General features: G+C 49.5%; 2 protein-coding genes across 2 annotated transcripts; both read right to left on the bottom strand.

Moving 5' to 3' along the window:
- Positions 1 to 1846: 1846 nt before the first annotated feature.
- Positions 1847 to 22595, bottom strand: EIF4EBP1 (eukaryotic translation initiation factor 4E binding protein 1). The gene is made up of 3 exons (XM_027599245.2): positions 22388 to 22595; positions 4526 to 4705; positions 1847 to 2512 (listed from the first exon to the last, which is right to left on the bottom strand). The coding sequence occupies exons 1-3, from the start codon at positions 22530 to 22532 to the stop codon at positions 2481 to 2483; spliced, it is 357 nt and encodes a 118-aa protein (XP_027455046.1). The 5' UTR covers positions 22533 to 22595; the 3' UTR covers positions 1847 to 2480.
- LOC113924911 (40S ribosomal protein S29-like) lies at positions 8075 to 8330 on the bottom strand. The gene has a single exon (XM_035726006.1). It carries the CDS (start codon positions 8313 to 8315, stop codon positions 8145 to 8147), a length of 171 nt encoding a protein of 56 aa, XP_035581899.1. The 5' UTR covers positions 8316 to 8330; the 3' UTR covers positions 8075 to 8144.
- Positions 22596 to 22847: the final 252 nt, after the last annotated feature.

Here is a 22847-nt window from a genome sequence, read left to right on the forward strand (position 1 = left end):
CTCTTGGTCCCTGCACATACATCTGCCATTCTTGACCCAGGAAGGCCTTTCCTAAATAGGGTCCTATAAAGTCCCTCCTCTTCTCTGAAGGTTTCTCAGATTCCCTTAACCTATGGCATCTGCACAGTTACCACCCACTGGACAATCACAGAAGTATCGCTTTATGACGTTTCTAGGTGTCCTATCTGCAGCACCTCGCATCTCCAGACCAGGTTGTAATACCTCAGGCACACACACCACGGCTTAAAACACTTCTTTGTATTCCCTGGCTCACAGCATGTGGCAGTGGTCCCCCAGTTGTCCCCACGTTCCCAAGCCAAACTCTGATTGTTTCCTAGGGCATCCCACAAAAGCTTTAATAAGACTCAGTACATTGGGATGTTAAATTGGGCCATGGGAGCCTTCTCTCTGTCATAGATCTTCACCATTTCATAGCACCCAGCTAAAATGATGCTCAAGAGAGGCGCCTGGGTGTCTCAGTCAGTTAAGCAACTGGCTCTGGATTTCTGCTCAGGTCATGATCTCAGGGTCCTGGAATCAAGTCCCACCCCCCTTCCCATCAGACTCTGTGCTCAGCGGGGAGTCTGAAGATTCTCCCTCTCCCTCTATATACCCCCACCCATGCTCGCTCTAAATCTTTCAACACCTGGGTTTTCTGGAGGATACTTGTGTTCACTGGGAAAGGCATACAACTTGTAAATGATTTTCTTATTGTCAGAAAAGCCTATTTTTTTACCCTCTCTTGGACTGTAAGATGTAGGACCAAGGGGAATGGAAATATCATGTAGACTTGTGAGCAAGACCTCAGGTTGGATGCTTTTACTGGAAAGCTGAGGGACTGGGAAGGCTGATTGGTCTCTATCCCGATCCTAGTTGGAGCTTTAGTTGTCTTTGCTCTGGCAGTGGCCCCTCAGTCTTGCTTTCTATCTATATGCAAAGAGTATGCTGTGTGCCTGAAGCCAGCATGCCACTAGGGCTGGGCCCTTCCACATGCCCTCCCCAGGCACACGGATTCCACCTGCCTCCAGAGTCCCTGTGAGGGGAGGGGACTCCAACTCAGCTGTAGGAAAGGCCAGGCAAAGGACTTGGCCACTAAGGCCTGCTGCTCCCCAAATGGCGGTTTGACAAGTGCTAGTAGTCCAGAACTGTAAGGTCATTGTAACTGTAAGCCATTGCCTCTTGACCAAAGGCCATTCACCCCCGCATATCCTGTAATGAGAAACACCTGCTATTTTTCAGCAAGCCCTCTGCCCGCCATTCAAGGCCCCTAGAAACCTGGCCCTTCTATGGCCGTTTATAAAAGCCGTCCCCACCCACACAAATCGCCGGCTCTGGCTAAAGTGGGCAACTTGACGTCTAAAGTGGGCAACTTGACGTCTTGTGCTTGAATGCCCTGGTTCTCCAAGACCATTTGACCTTGGCAATACTGGGCCCCTGCCTCTCCTCAGCCCACTCCTTCGCAGGAGCCCAGCTGCAGCATCACCTCCATGAGGTCTCTACTTGCATGGACCATTCTTTGGTAACCAATCCTATACAATCTTTTATACTACCTTTCCTTCTGGGCAAATCTTACGCTTCAGTGAACTCCTCAAGGCAGAGCCCTTGTCTCATGTTTGTGTCCCCTGGGGAGCTCACACAAAGGGATCACTGGACAAATATGAGGGGTGCATAGGTCAAAGACACACTATATCATCCAAGGCTCAGGTTCTTCCCTTGGACTCTTGCAGGGAATGGGCCACAGAACGAAGGGGACGGGGTCACCTGACAGGCTTGGGGGACAAAGCCCGGAAAAGAAATAGCACCCACCACTGAATAACAGGAGCTAGAGGGCAGCACACAGCTCAAAGCCAGTCCCATCTGTCGTTTACTGGTATGCGTTTTACTTCTCTGAGCCAGTCTTCCAACCTGTACAATGAGGATAACAGTCTACTTACCTTCTAGGTTCAGTGTGAGAATCAAATGAGATAACATATAGGAAAGTATTTAGAAGTACAAATAGTAGTTGGTGTTAGTTATCCATATGGAGTTGAAAAGAGCTCAGACAGGGGCCAACTCTTGGCCCTAGGGCAAAGGTGGCTTTTATTTCCTCTCTTGGGGAAGAAGGGGGAGGGGAGTTTTCCCACACACACCAACCTAAGGAAGGGGTGGGTGCGCCCCCAGAGGATGGGGCTGGAAGAGCTGAAGGGCTCCTCCACATCCAATCCTGGCCCTGGGTTGCAGGGTGTGCTCATGAGAGTCACTCCCGTTAGGGTGGCAGCTTCTGCATGAATGAAGGCACATGGAGGTATCCGCTGGTGTTCACAAAGAGGAAGGGGGAGAAGGTGCCCTGAGTGAGGGAGCGGAGAGTCAGGATGGCCAACCCCATGCTCAACGCCTGCCCAGGATGAGGACTCGCAAAAGGCCTGACTGGTGTGACTTCTCTCCCGAGAAGGGCCGGGGTGGGGGGCCCAGAGGCACTGCTCGATTCAATGGCTGGTCCTTTAAATGTCCATCTCAAACTGTGACTCTTCACCTGGGGAGAGAAAGGACAGACGGCCAGGTAAGCAACGGGTGAATGGTAGGTCTCACACTTTAGAGGCCAGGGAGAGGTGTTAATTTTCATTTTGTTGTTCCTACAAGGGTAGGGGCCAAGGGAAATGGAGGGAGGGCAGGACTCCACTAGGAATTCCTGGAAACAGGCCTGAAGGTCCAGCTGTGTTCTCTTCCCCAATCCTAAAGGAAGAGCAGAGACTGGGTCTCCCCACAGGAGAAGTGACAGTCTTGAATTTTTTATAATTTTTATCGTTTTTAACAAGAGTGAATGGTTACTTGGCTTTGATATAAATACAACCTCACAGAAGAATGTTCCTTAAACATAAACCTTTTTTGAGCATGTGTCCCAACCTTGGTTTAGAAGATGGTAATACAACCTACTAGGCATATGTCCAACTGTCAACAGAATAGGAGTTATTTTGATAATTCAGCTACTCACTGCCCTCACCCTCACTCTTTCCACAAAAACCTCCAAGCAACTCACGCTGCAGGAGGTTGTTTTCTTTAATGGAGCTGCCTCATTCATGATCTCCTGGGTAAGGCTGCTTTGAGTTCTATATACCAAGATGCCCACCCCGGCCCCCAGAGGGAAACTGACCACATCTTCTGGTTATATTTACACAAATACATGGTCCAAGGCTAGGAGCTTTGGCTAATATCCTATTAAGCAAAATGAAAAATTATGTCCATCCCTCACCATCACAACAGAACTCTTAGGCCATTATTGTGGGTTCAGGGTTGGTCAGCCTGGGGCACCTCTGGGCCAACCGTGCATTTGCTATGGGTGAGCACAGCTCCAGAAACTGGGAGGGGTTTGGCCCAGCCGTCAGGTAGTGATGGTTCCACAATGTCAGGTGTGACTACCTCCATCCTCGACTTCTAGTCTTTGGTTTGAGGCAAAAGGGGTGGGTGGGAAGCACCACGGAACTGACCACATGAATCTATTCATCCTTCTCTGCATCCTTTAATGAAAGGCAGGTGACCACACTGCCTGGAGCTGTCCTTCACACTGCTCCATGTGTGCCCAAGTACACCTCGCCGCCTCCCTCCTTCCCACTGTTCTCCAAGTCTTGAATGCAAGGCAAAGGCTGCCGGTCAGGGGCTGTGGGGTTTCCAGGGTAATTATGAATCACGTCCTACAGACCCTGGGTAGATAGACCCTGCTGCTGTCAGCAGGGCCAGTCCAGCCTGAGGTCCCAGATGCTTCCTCTCTGGCCTTGGTCCACTGCCTTCCGGGTGAAGGGTCATCAGGTTCCAATCTGACTCAGGTTGTCTGCAAGTGCTTACACCTCATCCTCCCACAGCGGGAGAGCTGAGATGCTCTGGCGAGCTAGTCATGATGCCACACAGAGTGCATTCACACACACAACCTCCACTGCGGTGGTCGCTCTGATTTAGGGGAAAGGTGGGGTGAGATACCAGGAAGGACCTAGCCACCCCATGTCAAACCTGCAGAAACACCTGGTTGCATTGTTTCTGTCTTCATCAAGAATCCACTAGTGGATCCACTGGCGGGTCAATATCCTGACAGGAGGCATCCTGGATTCCTTTCTCATCCTGTAGACCTGTAATTCCCTAGAGGGCAAGTTTACCATATCTTTGATAAGTCATGTCCTGCACATGCACATCATGGGTGTGTCCCAAGTGTGGCAGACACAAGGAAATGCTTCAGGGACAATAATACCAAGGGTCATGCTTATGAAAGTTGCTGTGTGGAGTCCCCCTCATTTCAAACAAGCTCCCCATGAATTAGATTACCTGATGGGGACAAATCACCTCTCCTGGAGTTCTTGGATTCCTTTCACGGGGAAAGTTGGTACCATTGAAAGTTCTACCTACCTCCCCAAACCCATGTGTCTGGTCTCTGAGCTGCTCCGCAGAAGGTGGGGCAGTGACCCTCATTCCCCTCCCTGAAATTTCCTCTTTGAAGGGGCTCCACTGGCTGCATATGTTCCTTTCCTGAAGAAGAGCCTGGCCAAACCCTGTCACTCACCACCGGCCGGCTTATCTTCTGGGCTGTTGCGCAGGTGGTTCTGGCTGGGCTCTGTGGGGGGCTCCTCACTGGTGGGGCTGGTGACTCCGGGAATGGTGGGCAGGTCCCGCGGAGGTGTTTTGGTCACAGGTGAGTTCCGACACTCCATCAAGAACTTCCGGTCATAGATGATCCTGGTACCTGGAAGGGGGACAGGGGCATTGAAAAAGCCATCTCAAACCTCCTGCCTGCTTATTTTCCACTTCTTTGAGGCACGGCTGTAGCAGAGGCAGCAGGTTTTTCTGCAGAAGCTGGACCAGGAGTGAGGCTGGGGTGCCTGGCGGGCTCAGTCGGCAGAGCATGTGACTCTTGATCTTGGGGTCATGAATTTGAGCCCCACCTTGGGGTTAGAGTTTACTTAAGAAAAAAAACGCAAAAAAAAAAAGGGGGGGAGGAGCAAGGGAGACTCAGGACAATCATACCCAATACTACAGAAGGTACATGTTTTTTATTTATTTAAGAGAGATAGAGAGTGAGCACTAGGGCGGGGGAGGGGCAGAGGGAGAAGCAGACTCCCTGCTGAGCAGGGAGCCCGACGAAGTGGGGCTCGATCCCAGGACCCTGAGATCATGACCTGAGCCGAAGGCAGACGCTTAACCGACTGAGCCACCCAGGCGCCCCAACAAGGTACATTTTTATTCGTTTTTCAATTCAGTCCTTACAGTACCCTCATAGGATATCCGGAATCTGTAACTCTATTTTACAGATGAGCAAACAGAAAATTGAGTGATTCCCCCAAACTAGTAAAAAATGAGAACTCTTCCCGCCTGGGCTTTGTGGACAGGAGTGACGCACAGGCTCCTGCTAAGCCCGTCTTGCCTGTGACACCTGCTCTGATGTGTCACCACACTCAGGGCTTGCACATGGTCTGTGTTCTATCCACTCCCTCTTTGCTCCCCTTTCCCAAGCTTCACCCCAGGGTGAGGACCAAGTCTCCTGCAGTTATTCACTACCCTTAAACCACACCCAGGACCCACCCTGTGAAGGCGGTTGCCTGAGTGATACCTTAAAAAGGAACAGTTTCTACAGTCAGGACCAAGGATTCTTGTGCCCCAGCTGATTTCATCAAAGAACAGTGACTAGTGAGAGGTGATTCATGTTGGGTCCTTGGTTACTCAGGATGACCTCTAAGCACCAGGATGGTAGTAGTAACATCTTCAACACCTCCCTCACACTTCTGATTCTTCCTTTTCAACAAAGAGCAGGCCTCAGGCTCAAAGCCTTCCACAGGCAGTGGAATCCAGCTAGAATTTAAAACTGTCTTGGTGTCATTATATTTCTTTTTATAGTTACCTTCTATTTATGGTAAGTGAATCTGGTTTTCCATATATAGTCATGATATCAAGTTTCCTTTTAATATATGATATCACTGAACATGATAATAGTATATATGTTATAAATAATACATATAATAAAATAAAAACTAAGTTAAAAAGGTAAAGGATATAAAGACAAATACTAAATATATATACAAACAGAAGACAAGGTACAGTACAAACTGCAGATGGAATTATGAGTGCCGGAGTTTAGAAGCGATGATTTTAAGACTTCAGGAATGTCCTTATCAATAAACCTGAAGTATTTTCCCCACTTAAGGACTACAGTGAGTGACATTCCAACAGTGGGGATCCATGTCTCCATGCTGAGCACCAGCCTGTGAGCGGCCCCAGGAGAGGAACCCATTTGCACCCCTGAGCTCTGAGTCTGAGTGCATGGGTTTGGGGTCCTTCTGCCGAGGGCTGGAATATGAGGAGCAGAAAAATGGTAAGGAGATACCAAAAGATGCACTTTCCCTCCTTTCATGTCCCCGTCTGGCTGTGGCCCTGCCTAGGCAGTTACCCCGTCTCACTCTCCTTGCCTGAGAGAGGCAGGAACGCTGCAGCCTTGTCATCACCACCCTGTGGGCCACAGTCCACAGCTCACATTTCCTAGTGGGAGGGTGTAAAGCAAAGCACACAGAACCCAGGCTGCCTTGGAGGCTCTGCTGCCAACCGGCTGTGTGACCCTGTGCACAAGGCCCTCTGCTCCTCCCCCGTCTGGGCCTCAGTTTCTTCATCTGTAACATGAAGGGCTGAGTGCTTATGAGCCCAGGAGGCTACAAATGGGTAACAACAGTGCCTTCTCCTTGAGGGTAAATGCCCTGGCTTCAGAGACGGACCACTCTTTGTTTCTTGATCCTCAAGGCTCGGCAAGAATCTGCCCTGTCCTTGCCTCCCTCCAGCTTTGCTTTTTTTGTTGCTTTGTCCACTAAAGAATAGGGAACTGACCCCATCAGAGTGGAACCTAAGAGTTGGAGATTCAGTGGTCTCAAAAAAGAACTGGGAAAGTCGGTTAAGTGTCTTTCTTTTAAGATTTATTTATTCATTTGAGATAGAGAGAGCACATGCACACATGTGCACGCAAGGGGACAGGCGGAGGGAAAGAATCCTCAAGCAGACTCCCCACTAAGCACAGAGCCTGACTTGGGGCTCGATCCCAAAACCTGAGATCATGATCTGAGGCAAAACCAAGAGTCAGACACTTGATGAATGGAGCCATCCAGGCGCCCCTCAGCATCCGATTCTTGGTTTTGGTTCAGGTCATGATCTCAGGGTTGTGAGCTCAAGCCCCACATCGGGCTCCGACCTGGGAATGGAGCCTGCTTAAGATTTTCTCTCTCCTTCTCTCTCTGCCCCTTCCCCACTTCTCTTCCTCTCTTATAAAAAAAAAAGAGGGGCGCCTAGGTGGCTCAGTTGTTAAGCATCTGCCTTCGGCTCAGGTCATGATCCCGGGGTCCTGGGATCGAGCCCCACATCAGGCTCCCTGCTCAGCGGGAAGCCTGCTTCTCCCTCTCCCACTCCCCCTGCTTGTGTTCCCTCTCTCGCAGTGTCTCTCTCTGTCAAATAAATAAATAAATAAAAATCTTAAAAAAAAAAAAAAAAGAAAGAAAGAACCAGGGGGTCAGCAGCTTCTGGAGAAGCTCTTTAAAGTCATGAGCCTCCAGAGATTTTTTTTACATTGTGGTAAAATACAAATAACATAAAATTTACCATCATAACCACTTCTAAGTATACAGTTCAGTACATTCACAGGGTTGTGCAACCAATCTCCAAAACGCTTTCATCTTGTAAAACTGAAACTCTATACCCAGGAAATAGCAACTCCTATTTCCCTTCCCCTAACCCTTGGAAACCACCATTCTATTTTCGGTCTCTATGAATTGGGCTGCTCTAGGAACCTCATATAAGTGGAACCATACAGTATCTGTCTTTCTGTCACTGGCTTATTTCACTTAGCATAATGTCCACATGTGGACGATGTGTCAGAACTTCCTTACTTTTCAAGGCTGACTAATACTCCATTGCGTGGATATACCACATTTTGTTTATCCACAGACATTTAGGTTCCTTCCACCTTTTGGCTATTGTGAATAAATACTGCTGTGAACACGCGTGTGCAAATTGCTCTTCAAAATCCTGCTTTCAATTCTTTAATTGGAGTATTTTTTATTTTATGTACAGTGAGTTGACATTAAAGTAGGTATCCTGATTATCTGCAGTTAACGTAGGTTATCTTGGATGACCAATTCAAGGAAGTTCACTTAATCCAACTTAATGAAGCCTATATCCTTCGCGTACTGACGGAAACACGGGCGGCACATATTGAGGCCGTATTTCCGGGTCAGACCGTGCCGGTTTGAGCAGACGCGGCAAGAACGAGAACCCTGGCCAAATTTCCTCGGATGGCTCCAGTACAGCTGCTGGTGACCCATCTTGCTCTCTCGGATGCAACGAGGCAAAAAACCCTGCTTTCAATTCTTTAAGGGTGTATACTGGGAAGTGGCACCAGGCGATTTTTAAATCCTTAATTATACTTAAAAGAGAAAAAGAGCCTCTGTGCCTTTTGTCCCACACCTAGGGCAGTTGTTTAAAAGAAAGAATCCTCATTTGAGCTAATAAAACCCAGAAACTAAATGCCAACAGAGGCAGCACCGAAGACACCCACCATCAGAGTATTTTAGCTGGGGAGGGAGCCTGCAAGGGGTGTGGGATGGTGGTGTTCAGAAAGTCAGCTGACAAAGGCGCCAAGCCTTGGAGGGGACCCCAAACCCCCTCTGACTCATCTGGGGTCAGTGAGGAATATGAGATGGCAATCAAGGTAGTGGAAATGTTTCCTATGGAAGCAGCTTTAGCTTTTCAACCCTCAATTCTTCCATCCCTTCATGGGATGCACCACCACACAGCTTCAGCCAACAGTGATCTTCTGGAAATTCCCTCTGTCTCCCACAGATGAGACAAACAAAACACACAGTCTCATATTGTCAAAAATAGGCACCCTTGGTTGAAATGCAGTCTACCAGAGCTGGGGACTTGGCCTGCATACAAGAACAGGAAGTAGAAACTGGGGGGGGGGGGTGTGTGCCAAGGTTCCTGCAAGATACCGAGCAGCAACAGCTGGAGGGTGCTGGTCAGGTGTGGGCTCTGGGGTATGTGGGTATCACCCCTGGCAGTTTCCACATAATACTCTATAGCTGAGGGCCTACTCTCTCTTTCTATATTAGGGAAAATGACCCAACTCTGTTAGGCTTCTACAAACAAGAGCATGAAGAGCTTCTGAGGCTCTAGGTGGCTTCAAGATGGCAAAGCCAAGACATTTTTTTCCCTGCTGCTTCTCTCAAAAATCATGCAAACACCAAGAAATAAAACAAGAAACAGAAGCACATACTCAAGTTGGAAGCAAGTGGGGCTCACCCCAAATCACAATATATGAATACAGAAAGTGAATGGAGGAATAGTTCTAACAGAGAGTTTGAGGGTAGCATCTAAATGCAGGGAGGTGGGGGTGGACATGACAATAGGAAGTGGGGTTCTGGAGGAACCCAGGAAGGTTCGGGAATTAGAGGCATAATGGAAAATGGGAATGGGGCTAACAATAAGGAGAGATGCCTTATGCCCCTCACTCCAGGAGGGAGGGGAGACAGGGAAATTAAGTTCAAGTTGACCTTCGGAATGGTGAGCCTCAAACGCCTAGCCCTTCCTGGCTTCAGAATAAAGAGCAAAGATAAAGACCGATTGATGCTGATTTTGGGAAGGGGGTTCTGGATGAAAAACAGGAGCTAGCCACCAGACTGAGCCCACCAGCCTCCACACCTCGCAAAGGGCCTCTAGTCAGCTCTGCAGTACTCACTCTTAAACATAACTAGCTGGATGCCTCCACACAGTTCTGAGAAAAACTTACAACATCTATGGAGAGATCCAAACAAACCAGCAGAAGGAAATAGTAAAGGGACTCTACTGTTTTTTAAACTTTTAAACTTTTTGAAGACTTTAAAGAACAGAAAGGAAAAAAGATAATAGGCAAAAAAAAAAAAAGAACAAATTAGAAATCTAGTATCAGATAATAGAAAGTCAAGAAAGAAAGGAGAAACTGCTAGAAGGAATTTACTGAAAAAGACAAAAAAAGAGAAAAATTTACAGAATTGAGAGATCAGTCTTGAAATGCCCTTTGAGTATCGTCCTGTGTAATGAATTAAAAAAACCCACTTAACATTCATGAAATTTCACAATCGTTTGGATAAAAAGATCCTAAAATCTTCCAGAAAGGGAAAAATACAACAGGTGCACACAAGGATTGGGAATAAGAATGGAATAAACATTTTCTTTTTTTTAAGATTTTATTTATTTGACAGAGAGAGACACATGGAGAGAGGGAACACAGCAGGGGGAGTGGGAGAGGGAGAAGCAGGCTTCCTGTAGAGCAGAGAGCCCGACGCAGGGCTCGATCCCAGGACCCTGGGATCATGACCTGAACCTAAGGCAGACGCTTAACCGACTGAGCCACCCAGGCGCCCTGGCATAAACGTTTTCAATGGCAATGCTGGAAGCCTGAAGATGGTAGGTCAATGCCTTCATAATCCCGAGGGAGAATCCATTTCTGCCTGGTTTTACACCCAAATACTAATCAAGTAAAAGTAGACTAGAGGCATTTTCAGAACGCTACAGGAGGAATATTCTACCAAAATTAGACCAAGAGGAAGGGCTTCCAGGGATCTCCTATCAGTGGCTACATGGCAGGTCCAGAGCCCGTCAGTTCCGGACAGTTCCGGACAGAGGGAAAAAAAAATGGACTGATAAATCCAGAAGTTGGATTTTGTGTGTAAAACTGTATTTTGTTTAGTATTTTAGAGGTGCTGGAGGGTGTGGAAGACTTATTTGAATGAAAACTAAGCACATTTTAAAAAAGTAATCTCTATACCCAATGTGGGGCTCAAACTCACAACCAAGATCAAGAGTCTCATGGTCTATGGACTGAGCCAGCCAGGCGCCCTAAAACTAACTGCATTTTAAAGATTTACTTATTTGAGAGTGACAGAGAGAAAGAGAGCACGCGCATGCAAACACACACACACACAGATGTGAGTGCTCACGTGAGTGGTTGGGGGAGCAGAGGGATAGAATCTTTTAAGCAGACTCTCCCGCTGAGTGCAAAGCCTGAGACTGCCTCAGTCTCAAGACCCATGAGATAATGACCTGAGCCGAAACCAAGAGCTGAAACCCAAAACTAACCACATTTTAAAAAAAGATTTTATTTATGTATTTGACAGAGAGAGACACAGCGAGAGATGGAACACAGCAGGGGGAGTGGGAGAGGGAGAAGCAGGCGGCCGCTGAGCAGGGAGCCCGATGTGGGACTTAATCCCAGGACCCTGGGATCATGGCCCGAGCCGAAGGCAGACGCCCAACAACTGAGGCACCCAGGTGCCCCTATTAACTATTTCTAAAAAGTTGTATAATGGAGCACCTGAGTGGCTCAGTTGGTTAAGCGTCCAACTCTTGGTTTCGGCTCAGGTCATGATTTCATGGTCCTGGGATCGAGCCCCGGGTCAGGCTCCCTGCTCAGCGGGAACCTGCTTCTCCCTCTGCCTTTGCCCCTCTCCCCCACTTGTTGTGCTCTCTCTTAAATAAATAAAATCTTTAAAAAAAAAAAGTTAGGGGTGCCTGGGTGGCTCAGTTGGTTAAGGGTCTGCCTTTGGCTCAGGTCATGATCCCAGGACCCTGGGATCGAGTCCCACATGGGGCTCCCTGCTCAGCGGGAAGCCTGCTTCTCCCTCTGCCTGCAGCTTCTCCTGCTTGTGCTCTCTCTCTCTCTTACAAGTAAATAAAATCTTAAAAAAAAACACATTGTTAAAAAAAAGTTGTACAATAATTAGCTGGCTCATCAAGGGTCATAGTAATAAAAATAATGCATATTTTTAATAAATTTGTGATATAGGGGCACCTGGGTGGCTCAGTTGTTAGGCGTCTGCCTTCGGCTCAGGTCATGATCCCAGGGTCCTGGGATCGAGCCCCGCATCGGGCTCCCTGCTCGGCGGGAAGCCTGCTTCTCCCTCTCCCACTCCCCCTGCTTGCGTTCCCTCTCTCACTGTGTCTCTCTCTGTCAAATAAACAAATAAAATCTTTAAAAAAAAATTGTTGTGATATAACTATATTGGGGAATGGGAAGAGAAGGGTGTACAAATGATAGTAAGTCCTCAAAAAGAAATATGGGGGTAAATCCCCAAAAAAGAGCTGGAAAATGTTAGTTACTTCTAAAGAGTGGGGGGGGGGGAGTGGAGAGGCAAGAGATTACTGCTTTGTTAGGAGTCTTTTAGTAATCTTGAGATTTAACTATTTACGTATATAAACAACTTACATATAACTTTGACATACTTTTATTATGGAAAAAAATCAAGCCCAAACAGGGCGCTTGGGTGGCTCAGTTGGCTGGGTGACTGCCTTTGGCTCAGGTCATGATCCTGGAGTCCAGTCCCAGGATCCAGTCCCACATCAGGCTCCCTGCTCAGCATGGAGTCTGCTTCTCCCTCTGCCCCTCCCCCCTCTCAGGCGCTCTCTCATTCTCTCTCTCTCAAATAAATAAAATCTTTAAAAAAAAAATCAAGCCCATACAAAAGAAGACAGACTAACATACACACACACACATATGTATGTAAAACTCTGATTTTTTTTTTAAATATTACATGACAGGTTAAATTATGGATCAGACCTACAATTAGATGCTGTACGGTTACTATTTGGAACAAGTGTACATTGTCCATGACATATTGTGTGAAACAGAGTCACAGAATTGTGTGTATTTTATGTCTGGTGACTTCTGGGGGAGTGAGATAATCCAGGCAAAGTGAACATCTTTTACACTGAGCATATTTTGCTTTTTAATACAAAACCTCTGATACATAGAGCATTAAGCAAACAAATAAATAAGGATATAGGGTCAGAATCTCCTTTTCTAGTAAGTCAAGTTAAAATGGCCTTGGCTGGAACTAGGTAGACTCCCCCACTCTCCTTAGAAAGCCTCGGGGGCTCTCTGCTGGACAGGGTAAGTGGAGCGCTGAGCCTGCCCCTCCAGCACCTCTCTGGGCTGTTGTGTGCTAGGCCCTGTCCATGTCAGACTTTAACTCCCAACTTCATAGGGTTATGGGGTGGATTAGAACAGTGGCTGGCACAAGATAAGACCCATACAAACAAATCCTAGCTCTTACAACTGGCATGGCTTCAGGTGACATATTTTATGGACCAATTATATGGTCAGAGCTAGGACAAATCAGAGGGGAGGGAAGCAACCCTAAAAAGAGATTGGGGTGGAGGGGGGAGGGTAAGGGCACCCTCTATCCTTTTTTTGGCCCACAGAAACGGGCTTCAGGAATCAACATGAGCTTTGGCATGTTTGGTAAGCCAGTGTCATTCAGGACTTTATTTAGATGTGCACCAAATACAACAATGGCATTTTTTCTCAAGGCATGCTTGTGGTGACGACAGTTTGCTTGAATGTACAACGAATGCAGACCTCCCGGGGCACCTGGGTGGCTCAGCTGGTTAAGCGTCTGGGTCGGGTCATGATCCCAGGGTCCTGGGATCGAGCCCCCAGTTGGGCTCCCTGCTCGGCAGGGGGTTTGCTTGTCCCTCTCCCTCTGCCCCTCCCCGCTTGTGCTCTCTCTCTCTCAAATAAATAAAATCATAAAAAAAAAAAAAGAATGCAGACATTGCCCTCGGGTCTGTTTTCCTCACCTATAAACAAGGGCGGTGTACTAGGCTCATTCAAACTATTTTTAAAGCACCAACCATGTGCCAGGCTTTATAGGTAATCTTTAGGGTCTGTTTCAGCTCTGACTCGCTACCATTTATTTTGGGGATCTTGTTATTGGCAGGTGGTCTGTGTGGTGCAAATAGCACAGTGCTTGGAGGCACAAGTTCTGGACTCAAACCTGGGTGTATGCTAGCCCCTCAACCCTGAATGGCAGCTGAATTCCTCAGCTCTTAAGAGGAGGGTATTAGGGCGCCTGGGTGGCTCAGTCGGTTAAGCATCTGCCTTCGGCTCAAGTCATGATCCCAGAGTCCTGGGATCGAGTCCCGCATTGGGCTCCTGCTCTGTGGGGAGACTGCTTCTCCCTCTCCTCCCCACTTGTGCTCTCTCTCTCACTATCTCTATTTCTCTCTCTCAAATAAATAAAATCTAAAAACAAAAACAAAAAGAGGAGGGTACTAACTCACCTCACAGGAGTACTGTGAAGATGAAATCACGATCTGTCTGTGGGCCAGGCGCTGTGCTTATAGCCCGATATGCCAGGTCTCCGTGCTCCCATTCCCCTACTCCCTACAAGGGAGATACAGTATCCTCAACTCAGAGACAGGACACTGAGGCTCAGAAAGGCTGTCCCCAGGGGCAGACCTAGCCTGTATTGCCTCTAATCCTCAACACCAACCTCTGTTTAAAACTAGCCAAGCTGCCATGGTTCAAGGGTCTTCTGACTTTTACCTGTTCTTCTGAGTATTTGGCCAGAACAGGATGTTCCCTGAGAGAGGACGGTCCTGAACTCTTCTCCACCTTCCCACAGTACCCACACTCAGGCTCAAAATGTGGCTGGCCATGACTCCTGTAAATTGAGCCCAGCTTTTGCTTTCCCCTGTGCCTCCCCTGGCGGAAACATTCTTCCCGAGCAGGGGGACGTGAGGCCGAGCAAGAGTACAAGAACGGAATTCCTAGAACTGCTGTTCCCATTCCAGGGAAAGGGAGAGTGTTTCACAACACGCTCGGGGGGAGGCTCAAATGCCTATGCTCAGATGCAAGCCGGCAGCCTGTGAACTAAATACTCCAGATCATTTTACATTCAGCTCTTGCCATCAGCTCTGTGTCATCGTGGAGGCAAACCCACAGGGGCTACCAGGGGTCTCCCTCCCTGCCCACCACACACCAGGCAGTCTGTTTAGCAAGCTGAGCCACCTTGTCAGGGAGAAAATCTTGGGTAGAGAACCAGAGCATGCTCGGCCAGAGATTTTTCTTCACTTCTGACCCTATCTGCAAAGAGAACCAAGATCTGGATGTTTCTCAGGGGCCAGAAATGTTACAAAGCTCCTTAAATACCAAATGAGGGCAATCAATGAGTGACAAAGGGCCCTCTCACCTTTGAGGCCCTGACACGTGAGGGAACAGGCCACTTTATCTGAAAATAATGCAGCAGAGATAAGGCTTTTGCAGAAACATACAGAACAAAACAGCGGAAGCAATTATTCTAAGGGCTGGCCAAGCTCCTTCTCCTTCCCTCACTTGCCCCCAAACACTTCAAAATGCACCTGTGCAGAACAGGCTAAGGCTACCCCTGGAATTCATTACCAACAGGGAGTGCCCATCTGAAATGCCTCGTTACATAGCAACAAAAGCTGTGGTTGGAAAAGGGAGGGGCCCTGTTTTCTGTGTGAATTGCCTCCACACCACATCCAAATTCATTTGCTGAAGCTCCAACCTCCAGTACCTCGATGAAACTGTATTTGGAGATAAGGTCTTTAAAGAGGTCATTAAGTTAAAATGAGGCTGTTAGGGTGGGGCCCTGATCCAATATACAGGTGTCCTAGGTAGAGAGAGACGGGGTGGGGCGCCTGGGTGGCTCGGTTAGGTGTCCAACTCTGGGTCTCAGCTCAGGTCATGATCTCGAGGTTGTGGGACTGAGCTTCCCCTGCCCCCCCGCCCCCAGCTCCATGCTCAGTGGGGAGTCTGTGCATGCATGCTCTCTCTCTCAAATAAATAAATAAAATCTTTTAAAAAAAAAAAGGAGAGAGGGAGATACCACAGATACCAGTAAAGAAGCAGCATGAGGACAGCCGTCTGCAAGCCAATGGGAAGGGTCCAAGAGAAACCAACCCTGACGGCGCTTTGCTCTTGGACTTCCAGCCCCCAGAACCGTGAGAAAATACATTTCTGTTGTGGAAGCCCCCCAGTCTGTGGTATTTTGTTATGGCAGCCCGAGCAAATTAGTAAGAGGCCTGCTTTCCCCTTTTATTCCAAAGGGCAGGAGACAGAAATCAGCGTACACACACTCTCTTTACAGCAGCAGACATGGTATGTGTCACCAGGAAACCAAAGCGAGTTCTGGAGCCACCTGCACCTCCTGGCATTCTCACTCCTACACATTTTTGGACCACTGGCTCAAAACTTGACTCCATGTTCCTGCCAGCACTCCAGAAAATCAAGGATGTTCAAATCGGAGTGCTGGGCAGGGGCAGCTGGGCAGGGCAAGCATGGGCTCCCCTGAAGGGTGTTCCCAAAGCCTGGCTGCTTGAGGACAGAGGACGCAGGCTAGCTAGCAGGTAGCAAGGGAAGCATGACACAAACGGAAGGCATTGACCAGGGGCCTGCTATCATGACCAACCTGTACAGTTTGCTTTGGGGAGCTGAGTCGGGCCTTGAAAACAGGGCACAGGATCATTGGCTCAGGGTTTTCAGGAAGGTGTCCTCAGTTCTTTTTTTTTTTTTAAGATTTTATTATTTATTTGACAGAGAGAGACCCAACGAGAGAGGGAACACAAGCAGGGGGAGTGGGAGAGGGAGAAGCAGGCTTCCCACCAAGCAGGGAGCCCGATGTGGGGCTCAATCCCAGTACCCTGGGATCATGACCTGGGCCAAAGGCAGGTGCTTAACAACTGAGCCACCCAGGCGCCCCAGGTGTCCTCAGTTCTTAACTCAAGAGGCAATTTACAGGCTTGTGATTCTGGTCTGCTTCTATACCCGGCCTTGGCTCTGCATGGCCACACAGCAGGATGGGAGGTTAAGTTCCCTCAAAGGACCACACTTTGAGGCTTGGCCTTTGTGGAAGACCGCCTGAAAATGTGGCCCTGTAACTCTTTCCATCCCTGCCCTATAGAAGGCTTCTCTCATTCCAAGGCAATCATCTCCACCCTCTTGGAATCTGGGCTAGCCCTGTGGCTTGCTTTGACCAATAGAATACTGCATATGTGATGTTATGTGACTTCTGAGCCTAGGTCTTAAGGGGCCTTGAAAACTGTCATGTAAATAAGCTCAGGTTAGACTCCTGAATGGCAGGGGACCAAGACGACAGAGAACTCCCAGCCTTCCAGGTGTCCCTAGCAATGCCCCAGCAATGTGGGTAGGCCATCTTGGACCTTCAAGCCCAGGACAATCTAGCTGCCAACGTTATGTAGCCAGATGAGTAACCTCAGGAAGATCATCAAAGAATGCCCAACCAGCCCAAAGAATGGAGAGAAATAACAAATCATTGTTGCTGAAGTTACTAAGTTTTGTGACACTCCAGGCTCTCTCGGCAAACTTTCAGGGGTACCGACACTGGATTACAAGACACCCTGTGCTCCCCGTGTCCCCCATCATCCAAATGTCATGGGCAGATGTGACTTACTCTTGCCTAGTCAGTGATGCTGGGTGCAAACAAGTAAACAAGGAGCACCCATCCTAGTGTCTGAGGCCCTGGCCCCACTACTGACATGTTCCGTATAAAGGCCACTTCCTTCTACTTTCTGTTCACTAACTGAAACAGTAGTATTAGAAATACTGTCATCTGTAATACTGGGATAAGTGAGAAAGTTCAGGGAAAGTTAGTTCTATCCCTGGGACATTTCAAGGTAAGCAATTATATATACCCTGCAACTAAAAGGGCAGAAAAGAAAAATTTGAATGTTATCATTAAGCCAGCTCAGACCCAGGCCTGGTGGTAAAAGAGCCAGGTTACCCTGAGAATACTGTCATTCTAGGAGTCTTTTCAACTCTTCATTTTCTTCCTTTTTTTTTTTAAGATTTTATTTGACACAGAGAAAGCGAGAGAGAGAGCACACAAGCAGGTGGGGCGGCAGAGGGAGAGGGAGAAGCAAACACCCAGCTGAGCGGGGAGCCCAATGTGGGGCTCAATCCCAGGACCCTGGAATCCTGACCTGAGCTGAAGGAAGACGCTTAACCGACTGAGCCACCCAGACGCCCCAACTCTTCACTTTCTAAACACCTGACTCAGCACTCAAAAGCCAAGATAGGAAGATGAGTAACACTGCTGGGAAAGAACTTCCCTTCTACTCTAGGGAACAAACATGTAAACAAATACACGTGATTCATTTGTCATGAATCATAACGGGAGAAGAGCATGGGCGTGGCTCTGAGACCTGAAAGTGACGAGTTTTCTGTTTGTTTGAACATGTAAAACCTAGGTGTACAAATGAACATTCTTCGTTAAAAACCTTCCCCCTGGGGGGCGCCTGGGTGGCTTAGTCATTACGCATCTGCCTTCGGCTCAGGTCATGATCCCAGGGTCCTGGGATCGGCCCCGCATCGGGCTCCCTGCTCAGTGGGAAGCCTGCTTCTCCCTCTCCCACTCCCCCTGCTTGTGTTCCCTCTTTCGCTGTGTTTCTCTCTGTCAAATAAATAAATAAAATCTTAAAAAAAAAACAAAAAACCAAAACTTCCCCCTGGGGAGCAATCCTCTTTTCCATACTGCTGTCCCATATCATTCCTTCTCGGCAAGGATATCAAATAAAGACCCATACGAAAAAATGCCTCACTGCTTTATACCAACAGACAGACATGGTACCACCCTGCCTGTCCTTTTACCAAATTTGGTAATGAAGGATTTTTTTGCTCTTTCAGAAAAAATTACATAAGTTAAAAAATCAAACTCCTCTTTCAAATCAGGCCCTGCCTACCTCTGAGGATATTGTAAGACAACAACAAAATGTAAGCCTCGGAAGGCAATTAAAATCTCACAACTAGGGGCGCCTGGGTGGCTCAGTCGTTAAGTGTCTGCCTTCGGCTCAGGTCATGATCTCAGGGTCCTGGGATCGAGCCCCGCATCAGGCTCCCTGCTCAGCAGGAAGCCTGCTTCTCCCTCTCCCACTGCCCCCCTGCTTGTGTTCTCTCTCTTGCTGTCTGTCAAATAAATAAATAAAATCTTAAAAAAAAATCTCACAGCTATGTGTGCACTGTTAGCAAGTAAGGCCTAGCAGGCTGAAGACTTGGAGCAGGTGACTCTCACGTGAGAATCATACAAGTTCTACTGGTTACGGAGGGTGGGGGGTGTCTGCCTAATCGCTTCATTCTATGGCTACAACTTTGATGCTTCTGTTTCAGGTGTGTCTCCATCTTCCTAAGTAGCAAGCCAAGCCCTTGAGGTCAGACTGTCTTCCGGTTCTGGATGTGGTGAATGCCTTAGAACCAGGGAGGCTGACGGGCATCAGAGAGAGTTTGGGGTGCTCTACATTCGGCCCCCCCATCAAAGTCTTTAATGAGGGGCAGTGTGGAATGTTCTAAATGCTTTAAAAGGAAGCTCAGAACAGTGTGAGAAGAGAGCCCATTACGTTTCCCTCACTGCCTTAATGTCCAAGTTCTTTTAACCTGTCCTTAATAATGAGACCCTGGGCAATCAGAAGACATCTTCCCCTGTGTGACTGAGGCCTCCCGACACGGGCTGTGCTCTAGCTTGTGCCCAGCCCACTTCCTCCTCTTCCCAGCACTGTCTGTTCCATAGCCAAAGACTTGGGAGCTGCTCCAAGATAAGCTTCACGGCCTCAGGCTTTGTTTATCTAAACCAGGGTGCCAGTAACATCTGTAGCCCTACCTGCCTACCTCTGATTAACCTTATCCAGGTACTGGGTTTGGGTATGATTACCAGCCAAGCAACCTGGAGGGTTGGGGGTCAAGCATCCACCATGGGACAGCGAACATGAAGGTTGACGGGAGGGGGTGGAAGCAGAATTTCTGACCCATTCTAAGGTTCTGCTGGTGTGTGGTGTCACCAGTCACTGTGAAGCCTCCACAGGCTCAAATATTCATACACAACACTCCTTTTAACAAATTTCTCTAAAGTTCTCCAGACTTCTAACCAGACCAGTGATTTAGCTTGTGAAAGGTTAATGACCACGGAAAGTAAACTGGCGTCTTAGGAATGGAGATGGCTCAAATCAGCTGCTGTTCCTGTTCCTCTGGGGACAAACACGGCAGTTCCATTCCCAGCAAGAGTGACCTGCGGACACTGCGGGAGCTCCTGACACCTGCAAATAAGCTAGTGCAGGCACCTGCACAGACTCTCTCCAGACCCTGGTTTGAAGGCTGATGCCCCAACCTCAAGAGAAGTTTACCTGATTAGAAGCATCACTTTTTGCCAGACCCCAGAGGTGTGAAAAGGTGGGGGAAGTCACATTCCACTAATTTCTGAGTACTCAGTGTGGTACTTAGATTAATCACTAGGAGCTGGTCAGAAATGTAGCCTCTCGGGGCGCCTGGGTGGCTCAGTCGGTTAAGTGGCTGCCTTCAGCTCGGGTCATGATCCCAGGGTCCTGGGATCGAGTCCCGCATCGGGTTCCCTGCTCAGCGGAGAGCCTGCTTCTCCCTCTCCCTCTGCCTGCTGCTCCCCCTGCTTGTGCTCTGTCTCTCTCACTGTCTCTCTCTCTGTGTCAAATAAATAAATAAAATCTTAAAAAAAAAAAAAAAGAAAGAAAGAAATGTAGCCTCTCAGGCCCAAACCCAGAACCTACAGAATCAGAGTCTGCATTTAAGTGAGGTCCCCAGGTAATTCATATGTACATTGAGGAATGAGAAACAGCACTCTAGGCTGGAGCAAAAGAGTGCCAGAAATGACCTTTTCTTAGGTTAAGCCTCTTTGCCTTGGCAAAGAGGTAGGGTGAGGTTGGGCTTTGGAGGAAGACTCCAAGCCCTGGCTAACTGAGGCAGACCAGACTCGCTGACGTTAGCAGAAGCAAGGTGTGATTTTCCAGGTTATGGACTGTGAGCTGTCCCTGTCGCGCTGGACACTCCAGACAAGAAAGCTGGCTTTAGGCTCCTGGCACGGCTAGCTTTCTTCCAGTTGGCCTCAGAAATAAAGTTACACTCTGGTCCAGGTGTCCCTTTCCCTCTCTCCCAACTAAAGACCTTCAAAGGCAGGGAAATTTGTTCTGGTTTACCAAAAAACAAAACAAAACAAAACCAAAAACCCATTTCCCAGTCTATGGTGAGAAGTGGATCAGAGTTCCCTACAAACAGTAACCCTGGCCATGGCTTCCAATCTGACCTGTCCCCATCCAGCAACAAAGGGTGCAAAAAACAGAACCTGAGCCTTCAGACCTGCCTCAGTGCCCAACCTAAAAATGATCAAGTAGAGATTCACACCCTTACTTGAAGGAACCCCAAAATTGTCAGGAAAGATTCTGGTAGACACAGCATGACACAGAGAAAGCCCACCAAGTGGACTACAAAGACCTATATAGCAGGAAAACAGAATTTGAGTCAAGGGTGGCGAAGGCTCACCAAGAACTTTTCCTTTGATCATTTTTAATAGAAGAGAGATTCCCCCCCCCCATGCTTGCATACGATTTCTTGTTCAATCTGAGAAAACCGTGTGACGTTGGACAAGGGACACGTGTTTTCAAGTTTGGAGCCCCGATAAAACAAGTACATCTATGATCCTTAACAGTTGTATGTTTTGGATCAAACGGCTCACACCTCGGATCTGGCAGTGTTTGCCGGTGGTGGGGCCGCTGCCTGAGAACTAAGCATGTGGCCCCCGACGCTGGCAAGGGAGGAGGCTGCCGCTCTGCCCGCCACGACCTGCACCCCTGCCTCTCAACCGAGCGCCACTATCTGCAGCTTTGGGCCGGGGCGGTGGAGGAGGGTGGAGGGGAGGGGAGAAGGGCAAAGCGGGGTGAGGGCAGCGCGAAGATGGTAGGGAAGTGGTGAGCCACGAGGATTTCATCATGCAAACGGGCTGGCAGGTTTCATCAGCGCCTGTGCGCCGGGGCTCCCGGGCTGGGAGGGAATGCCTGGCTCCCGAGGGCAGCCCAAGGCTGGCCCCCACCCGTGCCAGCTCAGCTTCCTCTTCCTCATACACTCTCAGGGAGGTCATACGGTTCCCCCTCCCCCCCTGGACAGAAGAACGTGTTTTTCTGCACAGCCCTGCCCGCGGCCCCAGGTCCCTCTGCGGAGATCCCATACGCGTAAATGCGCAACCTGCCACGGGTGCAGGTGAGGCGCTGCTGGAGCAGGCGAGCGCCCTCAGCCCAAATCCTCGGTCAGAGGGTGCTGGCCCAATGCAAAACTGGGGGTACGTCGGGAAGGAAAAGGGATTCTGCAACAGAGAACGCCCATCCCATCCCCTAAAAAACCCAGGCCAGGCCTCTCCTAGCTCCCAGGCCACACTGACCCTATGCTATTCTGCCTCAGAACGCCCCCATGCCCACAAGGGGCAGCACACCTCGGCATGTGGTCGTTCTGGAAGCGTGCGTATTTGTTTGGGTAGGGGTACTCCGCTGTCTCTCCCAGGGGGAGGAAACTAATGGAGCAGGTTGCAGCCCGGGCTCGGGAGCACGCATCCAGAGGACAGGCAGTGGGAAGCGGCCATCTGTTGGCTGCCGGGGGCCACCTCCGTGACCGTCGCTGCCTCCCTGATGCCTTTATTCCAGTCACCGCGCCCCTCAGCCCGGTCGCCCCGTACAACAGGCGGCTCCCGACCCCTCCGGCTCTGCTCAGTCAGTCCTCCGCACCGCCCGCACCGGAGCCCGCCCCTACCTCCCGGGGTGGTGCTGAAGAGCGTGCCGCCGGGGGTGGTGCTGTAGTCCCCGGGCGGAAGCTGCACGCCATCGCCGAGGATCACCCGGCGAGTGGCGGGGATGGCCCGGCTTGGGGTCTGGCTACAGCTGCTGCCCCCGGACATGGTCTCCCGCGCGCTGCGCCTGCAGCCGGAGCGTGGCCCTCCGGCCGCTCCGGCCCCTCCCGCTTCGCCCCGCCCCGCCCCGCCCACCCCTTCCGCCTCTGCGCCTCGGGGCCCCCTGGGATTTGTAGTTGCAGCCGCGCAGCTGCCGCACCCGCCTCCGCACGGCTACCCGTACGTGCGTTCCTCCGCAGCTCCGGGCGGAGGCGCCCTTCCGACCGTCTCCTGCGCGCGGGTGCGGACACCGCCCCTCTTGGGCCCGCCCCTTTCGCTCGCGGGTCCCTCCCCGCCACGCTGGCCACGGCGGGGTTCGGGCGT

The sequence above is a fragment of the Zalophus californianus genome, chromosome 2, assembly GCF_009762305.2.
Source record: "Zalophus californianus isolate mZalCal1 chromosome 2, mZalCal1.pri.v2, whole genome shotgun sequence".
Classification (NCBI taxonomy): Eukaryota; Metazoa; Chordata; class Mammalia; order Carnivora; family Otariidae; genus Zalophus; species Zalophus californianus.